Raw genomic sequence first — 16,832 nt, forward strand, 5'->3', positions numbered from 1 at the left:
AAGGTGAAGTTAGGACAGCAACAGTCCAACAGGCTTATTTCTGCCAGGTCCTTTCTTGACTGTAACCACTGCTTCAAATGACTTATCTGTGTGCTCTCCTTTTCCCCTGCAGTTGGCCATGGGCAGAGCGAGGGTGATCGTATGGTTGTCTCAGATTTCCACGTCTTCATCAGGGACAGCTTGCAGCACATTGATCTCATGAAGAAAGAGCACCCTGAGCTGCCCGTTCTCATCCTGGGGCACTCCATGGTAAGCACCCGCCCCTACCCCTCCCAGCAGTACCCAGGATGTGTGTCATAGTCCAGTGGTACTCGTGTGGGTGGCAGGAAAGAACTCATTCCACAGCAGGAAAACAAAACTACAAGGAACCTTCCCTTCCATTTAATTCACTGACTGATTTGCCAGCATGCTATAACCCTGAGATCTGCCTTGAGTAAAGCCAGTCCTTAACTTTTCTGCCCCCACCGTGGCCCTAATTAGTGCCATTTGCCACAAGGAGGTGTTTTTTAACAGGACCATTCATTCCCATGGCTATGTGGTAAGTCACACCAGCTCCCTGCAGTATCGGGCTTCCCCTTTCATTTTAACCAGTAACCAGGAGGTTAAGCCCTCCAAAGCTTTGTGAGCAGCGTGGATGCAAGCACGAAAATACCCTGTAGCCTCATTCTGTTAAACAACCTAACAGGAAAATGTACCAGGGATTAAGGCTGCAAAAACAAAGGCACTGATTTGGTGAACAGATCTGAAGCCTGATTCTGACAGCACAGGCCAAATCCCTTTATTCAAGCTAACAGTATTCCCACTGATGTCATTGATCTGCTCTCCCTGCCTTCCCAGAGGAGAGGAAAATGAATAAGTACTTTGGGATTCAGTCCATGCTCAGACAAGTAAGTGTTCTTGCATAAGGAGGCATGGCATGCTCTGAAGGGCTCCCGTGCTCCAAAGCCGCTGTAACAAGGAGCTAATTTCCCAGTGAGGTCTTTGAGATGCTTCTTGCTGCTGCACCGTTTAACAAGCCCCTGGTTCTCCAGCAGCGTGGAATTTCACCAAATATTTCCCTTGGCAACTAATCCTCTGCAAACTTTCCCAAGAAAGTCCACCAGATCCCTTCCAGGCCCACCCCTTGCCATCAGCCCCTGTCCTCGTGTGGGATGGCTCAGCCTGGCTGGCGTTCAGCTCCAGACCATGGGCTGGGTGTTTGCTGCCAGGCCCTGGGCACAGCACTGTGGGGCCAGAGGGGCTGGGGACACTGAGGAGGAGAATATTTAACTCCCATTAATTAGTGAAGATTTTCACATGCCGATGGCAGCATTGCTGTTGCCCAGGTTACCAGGGGCACGGCACAGAGCAAGCCTGGCTTCACGGCATCTTCCCGATGCAGCACCAGTCTGTCAAGCTGATAAACCTCAACTTACTTTTCAAGTCCCACCTGAACTACCACTTCAGACATTTTCTTCTTACTTCTTAGTCCTTTTAAGTAAAGAGGACACAAGGCATCCCAGGGAGCTGATGAACATTGCATGGAGAGTTGAGTTCAGTGTGACATGAGGGTTTATAGCATGAGAACAGAAACCAGATCTCTTCTCTCCCACAAAAACCAGATACTTCCAGTGCTCCCACTCCTCCAGCCTTCCTTGCTGACCACACTGCACTATCAGTGGGGCAGAAGTAATTGCTTGCTTGGACTGAACCCCTTCCAGTAACAGGATTACTATACAAATAAGATGTTGGCACCTGTATTAAGCTGTGGGCTGTTATTTTGCATTGCAGGGGGGAGCCATCTCCATTCTGACAGCTAGTGAGCGACCCAGTGAGTTTTCAGGCATGCTGTTAATCTCTCCTTTAGTGGTAGCCAGCCCAGAAGTCGCTACTCCCATCAAGGTAAGAGCAAACCCGCGTCGCACATGGTCACCTTGCTCTTCTGCAGAAGGAAAAGTGTTAAGACCTCTGGCCTTGAAATGCAAAACCCTGCTGGGATCTGTGCCACCCAGATGCCAGTCAATACTTTTCTTCTATGTGCCTCCCCCACAGTCCCACCTACTTTCCAGAGGGGAAGTGAATCCTGAACCTGTCCAGAAAAACCTATTTAAGCAAGAGTCGGGTACTGGTGGTAGCAGACTGTGCTTTCTTCACCTCACCCTGTGGCAGCCCACACAGCACCGTCCTTTCCCTTCCTCTCCTACAGCTTTCTTCCTGACTCATGCAGAGTCTGGTACAGTTGCAACACAGGCTGCTGGCTAAGTCAGGCCAGGGTTATTTTTGGCATTTGGGGGATGACCGATTTCTAATCAGAACCAAAGCTCCTGAGTCCCAGAAATCGTTTATGAGCCTCAAAAGAGGCTTCCAGCTAAAGCATTGCTGCCCCAGCTACATCCCATTTGGCTTGGTACCATAACTGGTTCTTGTCCAGATCATCTTTTTTGGTTTTCATTTATGCTTTATCCCTCCCGCCATTCACATCTGCCCTCCAGAGCTGTTTCTGATCCACAATTGCATTGCCCAGTTTGCCCTTCCCCAGGGAAGTTCTGCAAAGCAATTGAGCCTCAGCTCTCTCCCCCTTTCTGCATTTTTAAAAGAATAAACAACAATCCAGAAGCTGGAAGCAAAGGGAAGGAGCAGCTAAACCAGCAGGAAGGACAGAGCATCTCATTCCCACAAGACTCACTCCTTTATCCTTTCTTCTTAGACACTTCTCCTAGGGTTAGCTTCTTGTTTTAATTTACTTCTAAGCTATTTCTCCTTTTTTTTCTTCTGTGAGGAAGGAGACAAATTGCCTCAGCTTTCAATATAATCCTGTCCCACTTTCTGCTGTAGCCAAAGCCATCTATGGACCTCACAAATCATTACAAGCACCAAAGGATGCTTTCTAATCACCTCTTTTCCACTGAAGAAAATGCATTAGGACCTCTAGCCTTAAGATGGAAGACCCTGCTGCACCTGGATGCCAGTCAATATTTTCCTTCTAAGTGCTTTCCCATAGTCCTACCTAATTTTAAGAGGAGAAGTGAATCCTGAAGTCATCCAGTCCAGGTAAACTTATTTCAATAGGAGTCAGAGTACCAAAGTCTGGTTTTAGGAGGCCGGTTATGGGTTCTTCATGGGTGAGGCTACATCTGGCATAAGTGTCCCATGAGCACCAGTGCCCCTCCTTTTCCTTTTTCGGAAACAGAAAAAGAATAAATATTAAGAAAAAACAATAAACAGTCTGAATATGAGGGATACTGTTAGCCTTTTCTTTCTAATCAAGGAAAATAGAGAAAGATTGCTATACCTTTATCTTTTGCTAGATGCTAAACCCTTTCTGAAACAAGGACTCACTAATTCTGTGGGAATTAGCATTACTGTAGACTGGTTTGTTGCAGATCTCTACCAGATGTTGCTTTACTTCAGTGTAAGAAATAAATGCAATGATGCATTATTTAGGTAGGAAATCCTATTCTCTAATGGAAGTATTTTGGAGGTGTTTATACGGTCTCTTTCCTAGAAAGTCTCTCACATGCAGTATTACAAGAGCACAGTCAGTTTCTTTCTCTTTCAAATCTATTGCTGCATTTCAAAACTGATAAAAAATTAATTATTCCTGAAATAGCTCTGCTCTGTCACACTCAGTTGAAATCAGTTCTCGAGCTGAAAAGGTATTTGCAAGAGGAAGGATTGAAAACAAGCAGAGTATTCCTGCATAAGCCACATTTTCCCATAAAGCTGTGTGGTTTTTTTCCTCTGAGAGTCAAAAAACATTTCATGGTGATTGTGCTTCTGAGGAACAAAGACTTAGTTTTCCCTTGGAACTGGTATGACTTCTCAGCCCTGGGCCATTTCCCAAGGACCATTGCATTCATCCCTTTGCTGGGGAAGTTTCCAGCTGAGCAAGAATTTACCTTGGCCTGAACAAACGAGGGCTCAAGGCAACAATAACAGCGAGCCAGATGACACACTGGGTCCTTCAGACCCTCTTAGAAATACCTTCCCTGATGCTGAGCCAGCCCTGGCAGCAGCAGAAGCACAGCACATTTGCAGGCTCTGTGCAGGAAGATCAAATGCTGCTCTTTGCAGAAACACAGTTTCACCAGTGCCCTGTAAATCCTGTGTCCTGATGGAAGCATCCAGTTGCAAATCCAGTGGAGTGAGAGGGATCTTGCTGCCTTCCCCCTTTTCTTCTCAACTGATCTGGACAAAATTCAGCTCTGAATCTTCGAAGTTTCAAAGGCTGCAGAGACAGGAGTCACATATGCTGGCAAAGGGCAGAGCAGGGGTGAAAGAGCATCTCCCACTTCATTTCTGCTATTGAATGCTTTGAAATCATGTGGGCAGGACAACCACTTAGGAAATATTCCCTGGTGTTTAATCCTGTACTGACCCTCAGCCTATTGTTTAAAGACTCGCTACACAATATTCTCTCTTTACTTTTTGTGTTTTCCATTTTGCCTCTTGCTGATCTATTTCTTTCCAACCTGACTGGACATCATGTTGCTCACTGTCTTTCAGCCTGAATCTACACCCAGTAACACCGCAAAGGACTTTTCCTAAGGTATATTCAAACTGGGAGAAAGTACTATATTAAAACCTCTCCTTTTTTTGCTTTTTTCTGTCCAGTTTAGCAGAGATGATAGGTTCAGAGTCCATTATCCTGCCTAGGATACATGAAGGTGCATAGCTCAAATCATCACTGCCTGGAGTTAACACGAAATGAAGAAAACCCCATTCCTGCTTGGATCATCATAAGATCATACCTGCATTGTTGTCTAGTAAAACTTAATTTTTTGCTGACACAATGTCATAGCCAGTGAGGGACTCAGTATTCTGCTAGACAGTGACACTGGTTCCTACTCATACCTACCCCAAGGTACACACGTGTTCCCAAAGCTGCTGTGAGTCTTTACTGCTTTTCACTCCTGGATGACTTTGACTTCAACCTTGTGTTATTCCTCTAATATAATAATTAATCTGTCATGTGTCATCTGTGATCTGAAGTGCCAGGGAGTGCTTCAGAAGTGATTAGGTATCTGCAGAAACAGAGGGCACAGGGGACAGCCTACCTGCAAGTGCTAGCTGTGAACACCACAGGGCCATAAAACAGACCAATGAACACTAACTGTGTATTTTCTGACTTAAGTGGTGATCACTTAATTATAGGCAGCTATCAAAGATCAGAGCAGAACCCTGGTATCAACACGCTTGTAGTGCTATTGAAATGAAAGATGTTACCCTTTCTTCTGCCAGCAGTTTCCATCCTGGGCTGCTCAATGCTTTTGTGTGTTGTTCCCAGGAGACGTGTGAGCAATGGATTCCTTTAGCCAATGCATGCACACTTGGCTGTTGTTTATTTACAGGTTCCCTGGAGAATATGCTTATCAAAACGAGTGCAGCCTAGGCAACTACTGCAAATGGCACCCAACATCACTTATGCACTGCAGCCTGAAATCTGAGCTGTGGCAGCAAGGAAAGGGTGATAAAAAACCAAAAACCAGCCCTCCAAGAGTTGGAAATGACCTTTTCCTATCAAAGTGCTTAACTGAGGCCTTTTCAGAAATTAACCTAAGAATAAGGAAAAGGCACAGTACAATGAAGTTGTGCTGTTGCATGTGGATGGACAGCTGACGGCATTTCAGTCTAGCACACCCACTCCCTGCTCCCAGGAGCAGTTTAAACACTTTCCTTGTTAAGAGAAATGTTTTAAATATAGGACAGATCTTTCTCCAGAGTTAGCTGACAATTCTCAACTATTTAACTCCTGCACTGACTTCCATCAGCTCAGGATTTGGGCCTCTATGTTCCTTCTCTTCCTCTAACTGACTCTTTGACTGCTTCCTTTCCTCTCCCGCAGGTTTTTGCAGCGAAAGTGCTCAACTTTGTGCTCCCAAACCTGTCCCTGGGATCAATAGATCCAAATGCAATTTCCCGGAACAAGAAAGAGGTGAGAACCTTAGTGCCATTTTAAGTCACTGCATAGCTGGTATCTTGTCCCAGTCCCACCATTTCTCTTTTAGAAAAACCCACAAGTGTTTTTCTAAATCAGGAGGGCAAAAATCTGTGCTGCTGTAGAAAGGTGACATATCTCTGACACCAATGGAACTGACTGCACACAGAAGACTGTGGGAAACCAGCTGCTCCTCCCTGGGGTGTGCCTTGCACCTGCAGCTGCTCTGGGTACCAGATGTGACAGAGGGCTATGGGTGCAGTGGGAAGCACAGCAGCAAAACCCAACTCAGGGTGCAAACACACTGCTAAAGTCAGCTTTTCCACCCCTGCTCTTTGCAGTGAAATCATGCAAAACCCTACAGTCCTGAGGATTTCTTTTCCGGCTTCCAAACCAAGATCACGTTGTGCCAGATGCATTCAAGCAGAGGAAAAGAGTGTACTTGACCCAAAGAACTTGTTACAAGGTCTCCTGGATCACACTCTGATGCTGCTACAGCCTTTCCAAACAAATGATACATTCATGCTGCACCCAAGGATAATACTTAAAGGAGCTGCAATTGAAGCAGCTGTTGCAACAACGCAGCTCCAGCCTCGCCACTGTGGCTGTGCGTGGAACTGTCCTGGGGTTGAGCTTTTATAATGCCACAATTATAAGCCTGGGACTCGTCTCCCCGCTCCCTCATGGTAATAACTGTGTCAGCCTATTCATGCCATCACTGCAAAAACAGGTGTCACTGCAACTGCTGCAATACCACCTAATGAGGGTTTTTCCTTCTCGCTGTTGTGGGAGGAGTGAAAGGAGAGAGTCACAAACCGTAAGTGAATGAAGGTGCTTAGGCTGGACCCAGAACTTGGTGCATTTCAGAAAGCAACTTGAATTATAGAAAATAGCACTCAAGGATGTCTCAAGAGCTTTGCTGGTGCAGTGGTCACTTGTTCCTGTGCTCCCACGCCAGCTCCCATCTCACTGACAGATGCTGTAATTTTCCCTGCTGTTCATGCAGTGGTTCATACCTTAGCTAGGAGTTAATAAATTGCCTTTCCCTGAGAAGGCAGCTCGACCAGCATTAGAATTGGAGCTCAAAGGATGGGGCAAAGATCTGTGTGAGTGGAGTGCATCCAGCCTTGGCATATCCCACATCTTTGGCTCACCTATTCAGAAAACTGGAAAGCAAAGAGTCTCCCAGAATAGCCTCAAGGCTCAGGGTTGTTTCTTGGCACTGCCAGAGGGGTTTTTGTTCCAGTGACTTTCAGTTCACTTATCTGTGAAGAGACCATAAAATTTCACTGTGTTGGAGGTGGAAAGATCCGAGGAGCTGAGGAAAAGACAGGACTAGCATGGAGTGAGATCATGTGCATCCACTGATGTACTGTGTGACATATGCTCAAAAGTACCAGATGAGGCTGCACAAAATATATGCTTGGGAAGAAGGCTGACTCCAGTCTAGCTGTAGAAACCCATCCTTAATTACATTCAGCTGCCATAACTTGTTGCATATAATTCAGAGAAAAGGTTTAAATTAGACAATCAGTTCACTAAAATGACACAGAGGAAATTTTTCACATCTACATTTGTATTTAGAGGATAAAAGCAGTCAGTGCTCTGGGGGAAGAGAGGAATTGGAGAGCTTTATTCCCTACCTGAAGAGTGAGCGTGGCTGCAATGCGTGGGTCTGTGCCTGCTTCTGCACTGATTTGTTATGTGACACCTGAACCCTGCTGCAGCTGCATTAAAGGATGTTTAAAATTTACAATATTTAAGGATGCTTTTAAATACACCTCCAAGAGCTGGATCCTCTGCTGGAAGATGCTATTGCTGCACTCAATAGCTTTGTAGGAGAAAAGTGATGATGTGGGGACATCCTGAATAATAATACAGTTAGGGAAGTGTCAGAGAGCTCCTGAAATTGGTGCACAGTATTGACTGAGCGCTTCCGTGTTGCGGTGATGTTAGGAATCACCACAGCAACCACTGGACATACTTTATAATAAATGCTATTGTGTTGTCTTTCTAACCACGTATTTGCTGCTACTTCGTCTGCTCTGTCATGCTTCAAGTCTCTAAAGCTTCCTTGGAACATTGCTTTTCCTCTGCCCTTTCCATGGAGCAAGGGAGAGCCTTTTGCAGAGGATAAAGGTGTAGGTCTGCTTCATTAGAGCCTGCCTACAATGGAGAGGTCTTCCAAATGAGACAATCACCCCCTGTGTGCTGTGCTGCCTTCTCACCTGTAGTGAGCACTGCTGACATAGCAGCTGGGTAGCAATGTAAAGTGCTCTCCTGACCCCCTTCAAACACCAGGATTTGAGGCTCCAGGCCCTTACTGAAGATAAGACAGCATTTTGGTCCTCTGGCTGCCTCTAAGCACACCCCACCCTCCTTTTGGATTCAGGACGCTCAGATTTAAAGCACACAATGTGCTGGAAACATCCATTATTTATATGTTACACATACTCTCCTGCCAGACCAGCTTTCTATTCACTAGAAACATTTTTGGGACAACATCCAAGAATTTTCTAATGAGTTTGTGTTCCCAGAAAGCTGTCTTCAGGGTGTGGGGACTGAAACACGGAACGATATAGAGATGTTTGTTTGATGTTTCCTGTATCAAACACAAGAGAGACAAAAGAGAGCAAGAAGTAACCTTAAAACCAGTCCTGTTATTCCAAGGAGGAATGACTTCACAGTGGCAGGAACCTCTTTACCCCACTAATCTTTGTTAGCTGCTGTTGACTTAGTGGAATGGTCCCCCTGACTTTAGCCTTGTTCCTGCCCAGTCCACATAGGATGAGGCTGCAAGAGGAGATGCAGACCTCTAAACAGGGCAGTGTGATGCAGCAACCTCATGGTTGCTTCTGTCTTAGAATTACATAAAGATAAAAAGAGCTGTTGTGAGAGACCCTGGAGAGACTTTGCCTGACTGTGTCTGGAAGCAGTCACAGGCTCTCCTGGGATCACCTTCTGTTCTTGCTCCCTGTCTCAGAGCTTGGTGCAGCAACAACAGCTTTGGGCTTGCAGGGTTTACAGATTGTAGCCTGCAGAATATAAAGCCCATTCCCTGTCTTTCCTCCTTCCCCAGAGAGCTGCTGCTTGGCACTCACCCCATGCACTGAGCATTAACTCTGACAAGGATTCCTGTTCATTGACTGGGAACAGGATACAGCCCCTGCAGTCCTGATCATTCCGGGTTGGGACTGGGTTATTATTTTTTTTTCTCCTGCCATCATCTATACAAAAATATTTGTTGGCTGCTCAGTAACTAAAAAAACCCCATTCTTTCAGACAACAAGAGAAAGAAAGAAAGCCATTAGGTCATTCTACTAGCATTTATGGGGCTGGGGACGGGGCCACCTCACATGAATTCATCGACACTGTTTTACTCCATGGGAAGGCACCTTCTGTCAATCCATCCACCCATCCCTCCTGAATCCCCCCTGCAAATTCTCTTATATATTGCATTCAATTAAAAAAACCCCAAAATCTACCAACCTAAAAAATAGTAAAGTCCACCCATCTCAGTGCTGTGTTGCTTTAGCACAGTGCTGTGACATAGGTCCAGATTAAGCTGAAGCCAGTTGCTAAGTAGTCAATGCAACACCGTGGTTTTGCCCAAAAAGTTGATGAAAAGTCACCATGTCTGGCCGAGAATATCAGAGTAGACCCAGCTGCTAACAGGAGAGTGAGCTGCACCCCACCAGGTGCTTGGTGTTCTGGAAGTCAAAGCTGAACGTTTTCCATGAGTACATTCACAACTCCTTCCAAACACAGGCGGCTTCTGGCCCTGTTTGAAGGACTTCGGAGAGCAGGGAAGGTACAGCTGAACAGTGTAGGGGATGAAGATGCAGATGGAGGTTTCTGCACCAACAAGCTGGTTGGGCACTGGGATGGTCCATGCAGAGCCAAAAGGACTGTGTGCTGCTCACCCTCTGCTTCCCAGGGCCATTAGCAGGAGCAGAGGGTGTTCAGCATGTCTCAATGTCTTAACCACAGTCTCATCTTTGCAGTTGCCTCTTACAAGCAGTTTTCCAGACCCTCAGCAAGCACTTGCCTCTTTGAAAGGGAGATACCATGTGTAATATCCTAATATGATGAGCTGTGATGATTATCTTTGTCTCCCTGCCAAAAATTACCCCTCACTTCAGAGTAGCCATGATCTTGCACAGACATCAAAATACAACAACGGCCTTAATCAAATCCTAGAAACATCCACCATATCCAAGCATCCCTAAGTGAGTTCTATGGTAACTTAAAGTTTTTTGGTTCAACTCTAACACAAAGTACAGCTGTCCCTCCCTGGACCATCCTTAGTACTGGGGGCTGGGCCTGAAGGGTGTCAGCCACTAATAGTGCCAAATTGCCTCCCATGTCTTCCTCTTGCTGCACATAGGGATAGGAACCATGGATTCAAGCAGTGGGAGATGGTGGGAACTGGAAGCAAGAGAGTGATGGGCAAAGGCCTGTGAGCACCAGGGTGCCTCACTGCCCCCTCCTTTTCCAGTGCTTTGTGCTCCAGCACATTTGAGATGACAACAGGGGAAATTGGCTTCAAACCCTCTGGCAAGTAAATGCATCCAGATGGGAAAGCCCCACCATGTACTGTTCTGTCACCCTGAGAATCTCATCTCACGGGGAATTGAAGGCAGAATCCACCCCAAAACCTTTCTGTCCATACTGTCCTACAGTGCCTGCCTGTGCCTACACCTACACATGGCCACATGTCCTTGGGTGGCCTATTGGGTCACCTCCTACCCATGGTCCCCTCAGGGCAGGCATGGGCAGAAGCAAAAGGACCTCAAAATGCCTCCAAGGTAGAACTTGAATAGACCCCACAGCCTATGAGGAGAGGAGGAGACTGTTTTCAGCTAACCTATAAATAACCATCATTTCTATAAACATCTGCCAGGGTTGGGAGAAACTGGAGGCTGTGCCAGAGACCAGCCCATAATCAAAGCATTCTGGCAAATACTGCGATGGTGGGGGCTGTGTGGGCCGTCTCCACTTAGAGTATACAAATATTTACTGTAGATTTGCCTGCTGCAGTAACTACTCCTTCCTAGCAACTTTCTGCACCAGCTCTTGTGCATTTTTATCCCCTCACAGTCTGGCTGAGCAAGTTGTTCACTGGGTTTTTTTGCCTACCACCTAACACCATTATTTGCTGCCTTGTGCATCACACTTTGCAGCCAGAGATGAGCCCTTCGCTTTGCAGTCACCTGTGTCAGTTGTCTGTAGGTGTAGGCCATGGTCTCTGCCCCTGGATAGGGAAGGAGAACATTTGAGCCCTCAGCAGAGAGGATAATGGCCTGGAGAACATCAGCTTTCAAACAACACAGTCTGAAGGACCCTCTGTAGAAGAGATATCACATTGGAATGACAGAAGGGCACAGCAGAGGAAAAAAATGCAGGCAGGTGCCCCTGTGGGAATGGTCTTTATCCAACACTGGTTGTTTCCCTGCAGGAGCTCCTTTCAAAGAGCTCTGGCTTGAAAATTTTCTAGTGGTGTAAGAGAGGAACACGCAGCAAAGAGTATGTCAGGTTGTGTGAGCAGTGCTGGGAAGCCACAGTACCTCAGCCTTGACTCTGATGGCAGGATGTCCTGAGAGAGCAGGAAATGACTGTGCAAGCCAAGAGAAGAGGCTCTTCTCTGCCAGGCTGGTCTGCTTTTTCTCATCTTCATGAAATATTGCTAATCTTAAATTAACTCTTTCTTCCTGCCAGATGGAGTCTTACACATCTGATCCCTTGGTCTACCACGGTGGCATGAAGGTCTCCTTCGTCATCCAGCTGATGAACGCCATTGCCAGAATTGAACGAGCCCTGCCCAAGCTGACTTTGCCCATCCTGGTGCTACACGGCTCTTCCGACAAGCTCTGCGATATCAGGGGCTCCTATTTACTGATGGACACAGTGCAGAGTCAGGACAAAACCCTCAAGGTCATCTTGCTTTCTTGATTGTTAGGAGATTATGCTGTCAGTGTTGGCCTGAGCATGAGTGACTGGGAGGGGTAGGGAGCCTGCTGACCTCCAGAGAGCTGGAGGCAAAGAGCTGATGGATTGGTGAGGCTGGGCAGGTGACAGCCCCTTTCACCAGGGGGTAGCCCAAGCTCAGCCCTCCCTGGCCTTTCAGCAGCTACAGCCAGGCTGGGGGCAGGGGGTGGTGGGCAATCTCCAGGCCTGCCCCTGTGCTGGCAGTGTACCTAGAGGGTGTCTTGGACATGAAGCAGCTCGGTGCAGAAGTAGAGCAAGGCTCATAAGCAGGTAAAGTGTTGACCCTAAAAGGTCTTCTGAACAATGCCAACTGTGCGAGCACCAGCCTTACCTCATGTTCCAGTGTGTAAAGGTGCAGGGAGGTCTTTCCAAAACGCTGGACAACAAAAGCAACTTCACATCTGCTCATTTCGAGAGAACCACAGCTGGTTAACCAATTGTTAGCACATGAATAAACCTGAAAGAGAGACAGGGAGACCAAGGGAAAGCTTTTGTCACTGGAAAAATAACTGGATAGTCTGAGCATAAAAGGAGTAAAAGTGCACAAGGCACGATGGGAACATCCCCCATTGTCCTTTACACTCCAAGGGCATGATAAGTATTTCCTCCTCCTTAGTGGGAGAAGAAGCAAGAAATGGATGGGGCTGGGACATGCATTCTGTTCCTAAAGGGCAGCAGGGTGCTCTGGTACTCACAGGCTGCAATGCCAACACCTTCCCGCTTGTCGAGGGCCAGCACCACCAGTGGCATCTCCTTGATTTCATAACCTGCTACATCTCAGAAAAAAGCTGACAAGTTGTGGGCAGGATGTGTTGTCGACACCTGTGGGTGTCGACAAGAGGGGACCGAAGGCTGTTTTGTTCATGCAGATTTCTTTTTTCTGTGCTCATCTCTACTCTCTCCCTGGTTGCAGGTGTATGAGGAAGCCTATCATGCCCTCCACAAAGAGCTGCCCGAGGTCTCTACCTCCGTCTTCACAGAAATACTGACATGGATTGGCCAGAAGGTCTCAGCAGCTGGGGAAACCAGCCATACTTAAGAGCAATTGCATTTGCAGCTCTTACTGGGGTTTTCTGGGAATAGATGTTTTTTCTTATTAGAAATCTCTTGGAGAAAGATCTAACATGGAGGGATTCTTGGGGTATTTTATCACGCACAGCATAAGGGAGGGTGGGGGGAGAGGCACAGGGTGGGGCATTATTTGCTGATGTAAATGGCCATTGCCCTAATCTGGAGAAGAATTGATAGCTGTGGGATGCTCCTCACCCAAACTTTCCCCATGGCTTCTCCTTCTCTGCTTTCGCTGGGGTGACAGGAGTGTGTTTATACTGCAATAATTATTGATATGTAAAAGAAATCAGTATCTTCCACTTCATGGTTTTGATGCCAGGTGCATCCCTTGTCCCCACCATCCAGTACCTTAAAAACCCTGGTCCTTGAGAGGAGAGCACTAACAAAGGTGCTGGGTGATGAGGAGAGGCTAAAGATGGAGCTGACAGCTCCTGGAGGGTGAAAGGCTGATTTTCAAGATCAGACCCCTTTGGATACTACCTTTTTAAGCAGACCAGGCCAGGGAAGAGTGTAGAGATGCCTCCCCAGCCGCCCTGCACGTTCTCTGCGAGTTTGCACTCGGGGAAAGCATGTTGAACAGTGCTTTGATTTTCATCATCAGAGCAGGATCCCAGAGGGAAGAGCAGGAATGTGGAATCAAACCCATTTAGCACATTAAATTTCCATGCTTTTCCCTATGTCAAACCCCATCTCCTCTGCAAGATGAACTATTCTGTAAATATTCCTAGGGACAGGGTTTTTTCCTTCCTTCCTTCCTTTTTTTTTTTTCTACTCTCCTTTTTTTTTCTTCTTTTGGAATTAATCACTTGTGCTACTGAAACTGAAAAAGCAAAGTCAAAGTTATAAGAGAATATAGTAATATAATATATGATGTATATAGAGGTGGCTGGAAGCTGGGAAAGAAATGGGAGGAGAGTGAAGAAGGAGTTAATCATTCCTTCTCTTGGCAAGGAACGATGTTGTCCTACCAGGATCCGGTCCTCTCACCATAACTTTACAGTCATAATCTGTTGTTTTCCTTCATCAGTTGGAAAATGTCCTGAAAATAATGCTAGAGAGAAGTGCAGAGCATCTGGTGGGTGGGGAGTAGCAGTGGGCGTCCTCATGGTCCACTGGTTTAGCAGGAGACCCACAGCATGAGCAGAGAACCTGTCCAAGCTCATCCCAGTGTCCTCCTAATCAGCACTGGGGTAGATCACTGAGGGGCTGAGCTCAGCCCTTTAGGACATGTGGGGAGTTGAAGGCAGAGTGTGGGGTGTGATCATCCATCCAACCCCTACCTTGCTGTACTGGGGCATCCACAGACCCTGCTGTACAAGCTTCTGTGGAGGAGCTTGTGGACTGGGCCTGTGGCTCAGGTAAGCCAAATCCTAGAGCTGCCTGAGTTTCTGCTAGCAGCAGGGTGAGAGGAAAGAGTTTAGACCCTGGATTAGAGCAGAGACATTGCACTGACACAGTAAAAGCTGCATAGTGATGGCAGAGTGGCTGTGCAGGCCGATTTATCCAGCGTGATGGCCCTCAGCATGAATATACTTCTTGGCACTACCCAAAGGGACGGGGTTTAACCTGCACTTCTCCCTCTGGTTTTGCAAGAAAAGAATGCATATGTTGCACTATGAGAGAGTGGGGCATGTCCCCCAGTGACAAACCAGTCCTTACTGCCTTCCCTGCAGCAGCAAGAAACATTGCTTGTGTCTTGAGCTGCTGTCACCGGGGCTGGATCCCTCCTGTGACAGTCAGGGGGGGTCACCCACCTCTTTTCCCTTTGGAAGCAGTTCTGGCAAGGTTCAGGAAAGGGACCTCTGTGCAATAACAGTCAGAATCAGGGCTCAGACCCATTCAGTCCCAGCAGCATGGATGGATGAAAGATGTGTGGATGCAGGTTGTGTCCTTGTAGTTGCCCTAAGGGGCCCAAGTCAGGGAAGATCTTTTATACAGGTTGATCCAGGCACTTTGGCATTTGTATTTTCTTGCCTCTAAAGAGAGGAACAAGCTGTAGTTCTCCCAGCAACGCCAGCTTTTTATTGAAATATTATTCCAGTGCAATCAGCTGTTCTCAGCAGCCCCTGCTAATCCTCTGGTGACACTTAACTCTGGGAAGGAGCAATGCACAGGTCACCTGCTTTCCATCCTCCAGCAGCCTGTCTTGAGGTAACTTCTTTTGCCTGAGCAAGCTCCCTCCTGGCCAGATGCTGCTAGAGAAAGACAGCAAGAAGAGAAACACTATAGCAGTGATAAATCTCACCTTCTTCTTCAGCTGGAAGGGGAAACAAGTGGGTGTAATCCAGAGGTGACAGACATTGCGGGGGTAGTAGCAAGATAATGACTTAAGGATAGGATTTTTGAAAGCACTTTTCTTGAGGAAGTCAGGAGGAGTAAATGCCCACATTCTTTACATCCCTTCCAAACTGACAAGCACTTTGCAGGAGGGGAGAGGGAAGTGACCCTTCAGCAGAAAGGTCAGAGCCCGTCTGCTCCCTCCAACCTGGCTTCAGGCAGAGGAAAGTCCGTTGTCAGTGCCTTTGCTAAAATGTGTCCTTTCACCCAAGAAACATCCGCAGCTGAACAGAAATAAAGGGAAACAAATTACATTCATCTGGGGAAGACTTGTCCTTCTGTCTATAGCTAAGCTCAGCAGTGGCACACGGCCTGGGGAGGCTGTGTTTGAAAAAAAGGTTAACAAACAAAACCTACAAAGAACAACAACAAAAAAAAGCCAAGCAACCCCAAAGCCATGGCACAGCAGCAGTTTTCTGAAGAGTTACCTTCTGAGGCAATTAACACAAGGAAACCTATCCAAAAGAAGCCAGACACTGCCTGCGCTGACCCCACGCACCCCTGGGCTGGCTGCCGAGCAGAGAGGGGCCACAGCTCCTTGGCAGGTGGGGAAATGAGTGCAGAGGGAAGGAGCCAGGAACAAATCAGCGTGGGCCAGGTGAGACACTGATGTGCACATTTCAGCTCTCACCGCTGTTGCTGATCCCTTCCCCTGCCTGTAAGCTCCTTTATACTGACCCAGTTAGGTTTCACCAAGCCCCGGAGGAATTCTTCCTTGGCTGACCAGATTAGCAATGAGCAGAGCAGCTGCTGAGGAAAATGTAATTACACTCTATTTCCAACTGGCAGGTACCACTTGCAGGGAGCACAGCCAGCCTTATGAATGTTGCTGTGCGGAGCCACACCAGAGTCTGGTCTGCCTTGGAGAATAGGTGGCACTCGTGACTGAGCAATAGCAACGTGTAACTACTGTATATATCACCACCTGTAGCACTGAGAGGCCATTCCCCACTGCCTAACCCATAATGTTTTCTATTTAGCCTGTCCTTTTTATACCACTCACCTTAGCACACTGCCAGCACAAATCCATTGGGATCACATTTCCTTTTACAAGTAACTCCTGAGGTTGTCTCTCTTGTTCTGTTGTGTTCCAGTTCAATAAAATACATTTATATATATATATACATATATAAAAACATATATACATACACATGTATTTTCAGTGGAAAAACCATATACAAGTTTAGGATTCTTAAAGGAATACAATGTATATTGCAACTAATAATAAAGTTATGTTTTCTGAACAAAGTGTGTCTGAGGGAATCATTGGTGACCATTCCAAAGGGCTTCCCACACCCCAGGTAAAACAACAGTGTGGAGCTGGTGGAGGATATGCAATAACAGGCAAACTCAGCCTGCTTCAACACCTGATTCCCATGCTTCTACAAGCCCATTAAAACATGGTGTTGGTCCTGAACTAAACCCAATTCCAACAGGAAGCATCTGCACCGTGGCCAGGAGCAACTGCTGATTAAATACCACATTTTGTCCCCAGCTGTGACTGCAGATCAGGCTGGGG

At 46.9% G+C, this 16,832-nt stretch overlaps 1 protein-coding gene across 6 annotated transcripts in view; it reads left to right on the plus strand.

Annotated features, from left to right (window-relative positions):
- MGLL (monoglyceride lipase) overlaps positions 1–16,561 on the plus strand; it is a 101,461-nt gene extending 84,900 nt beyond the window's left edge. For 2 of the 6 annotated variants that reach the window (XM_019280380.2, XM_010390086.4), the window contains 5 exons: positions 113–249; positions 1,771–1,881; positions 5,825–5,914; positions 11,636–11,851; positions 12,819–16,554. In XM_019280380.2, coding sequence (XP_019135925.1) covers positions 113–249; positions 1,771–1,881; positions 5,825–5,914; positions 11,636–11,851; positions 12,819–12,944 — 680 coding nt within the window. In that variant the 3' untranslated portion in view covers positions 12,945–16,554. Of the gene's footprint in view, positions 1–112; positions 250–1,770; positions 1,882–5,824; positions 5,915–11,635; positions 11,852–12,818 lie in introns of all 6 variants that reach the window. The other 4 variants (XM_010390088.2, XM_010390085.4, XM_019280378.1 and 1 more) reach the window with 3 other exon arrangements.
- Positions 16,562–16,832: the final 271 nt, after the last annotated feature.

This window comes from Corvus cornix, chromosome 12 (genome assembly GCF_000738735.6).
Source record: "Corvus cornix cornix isolate S_Up_H32 chromosome 12, ASM73873v5, whole genome shotgun sequence".
In the NCBI taxonomy this organism is placed as follows: Eukaryota; Metazoa; Chordata; class Aves; order Passeriformes; family Corvidae; genus Corvus; species Corvus cornix.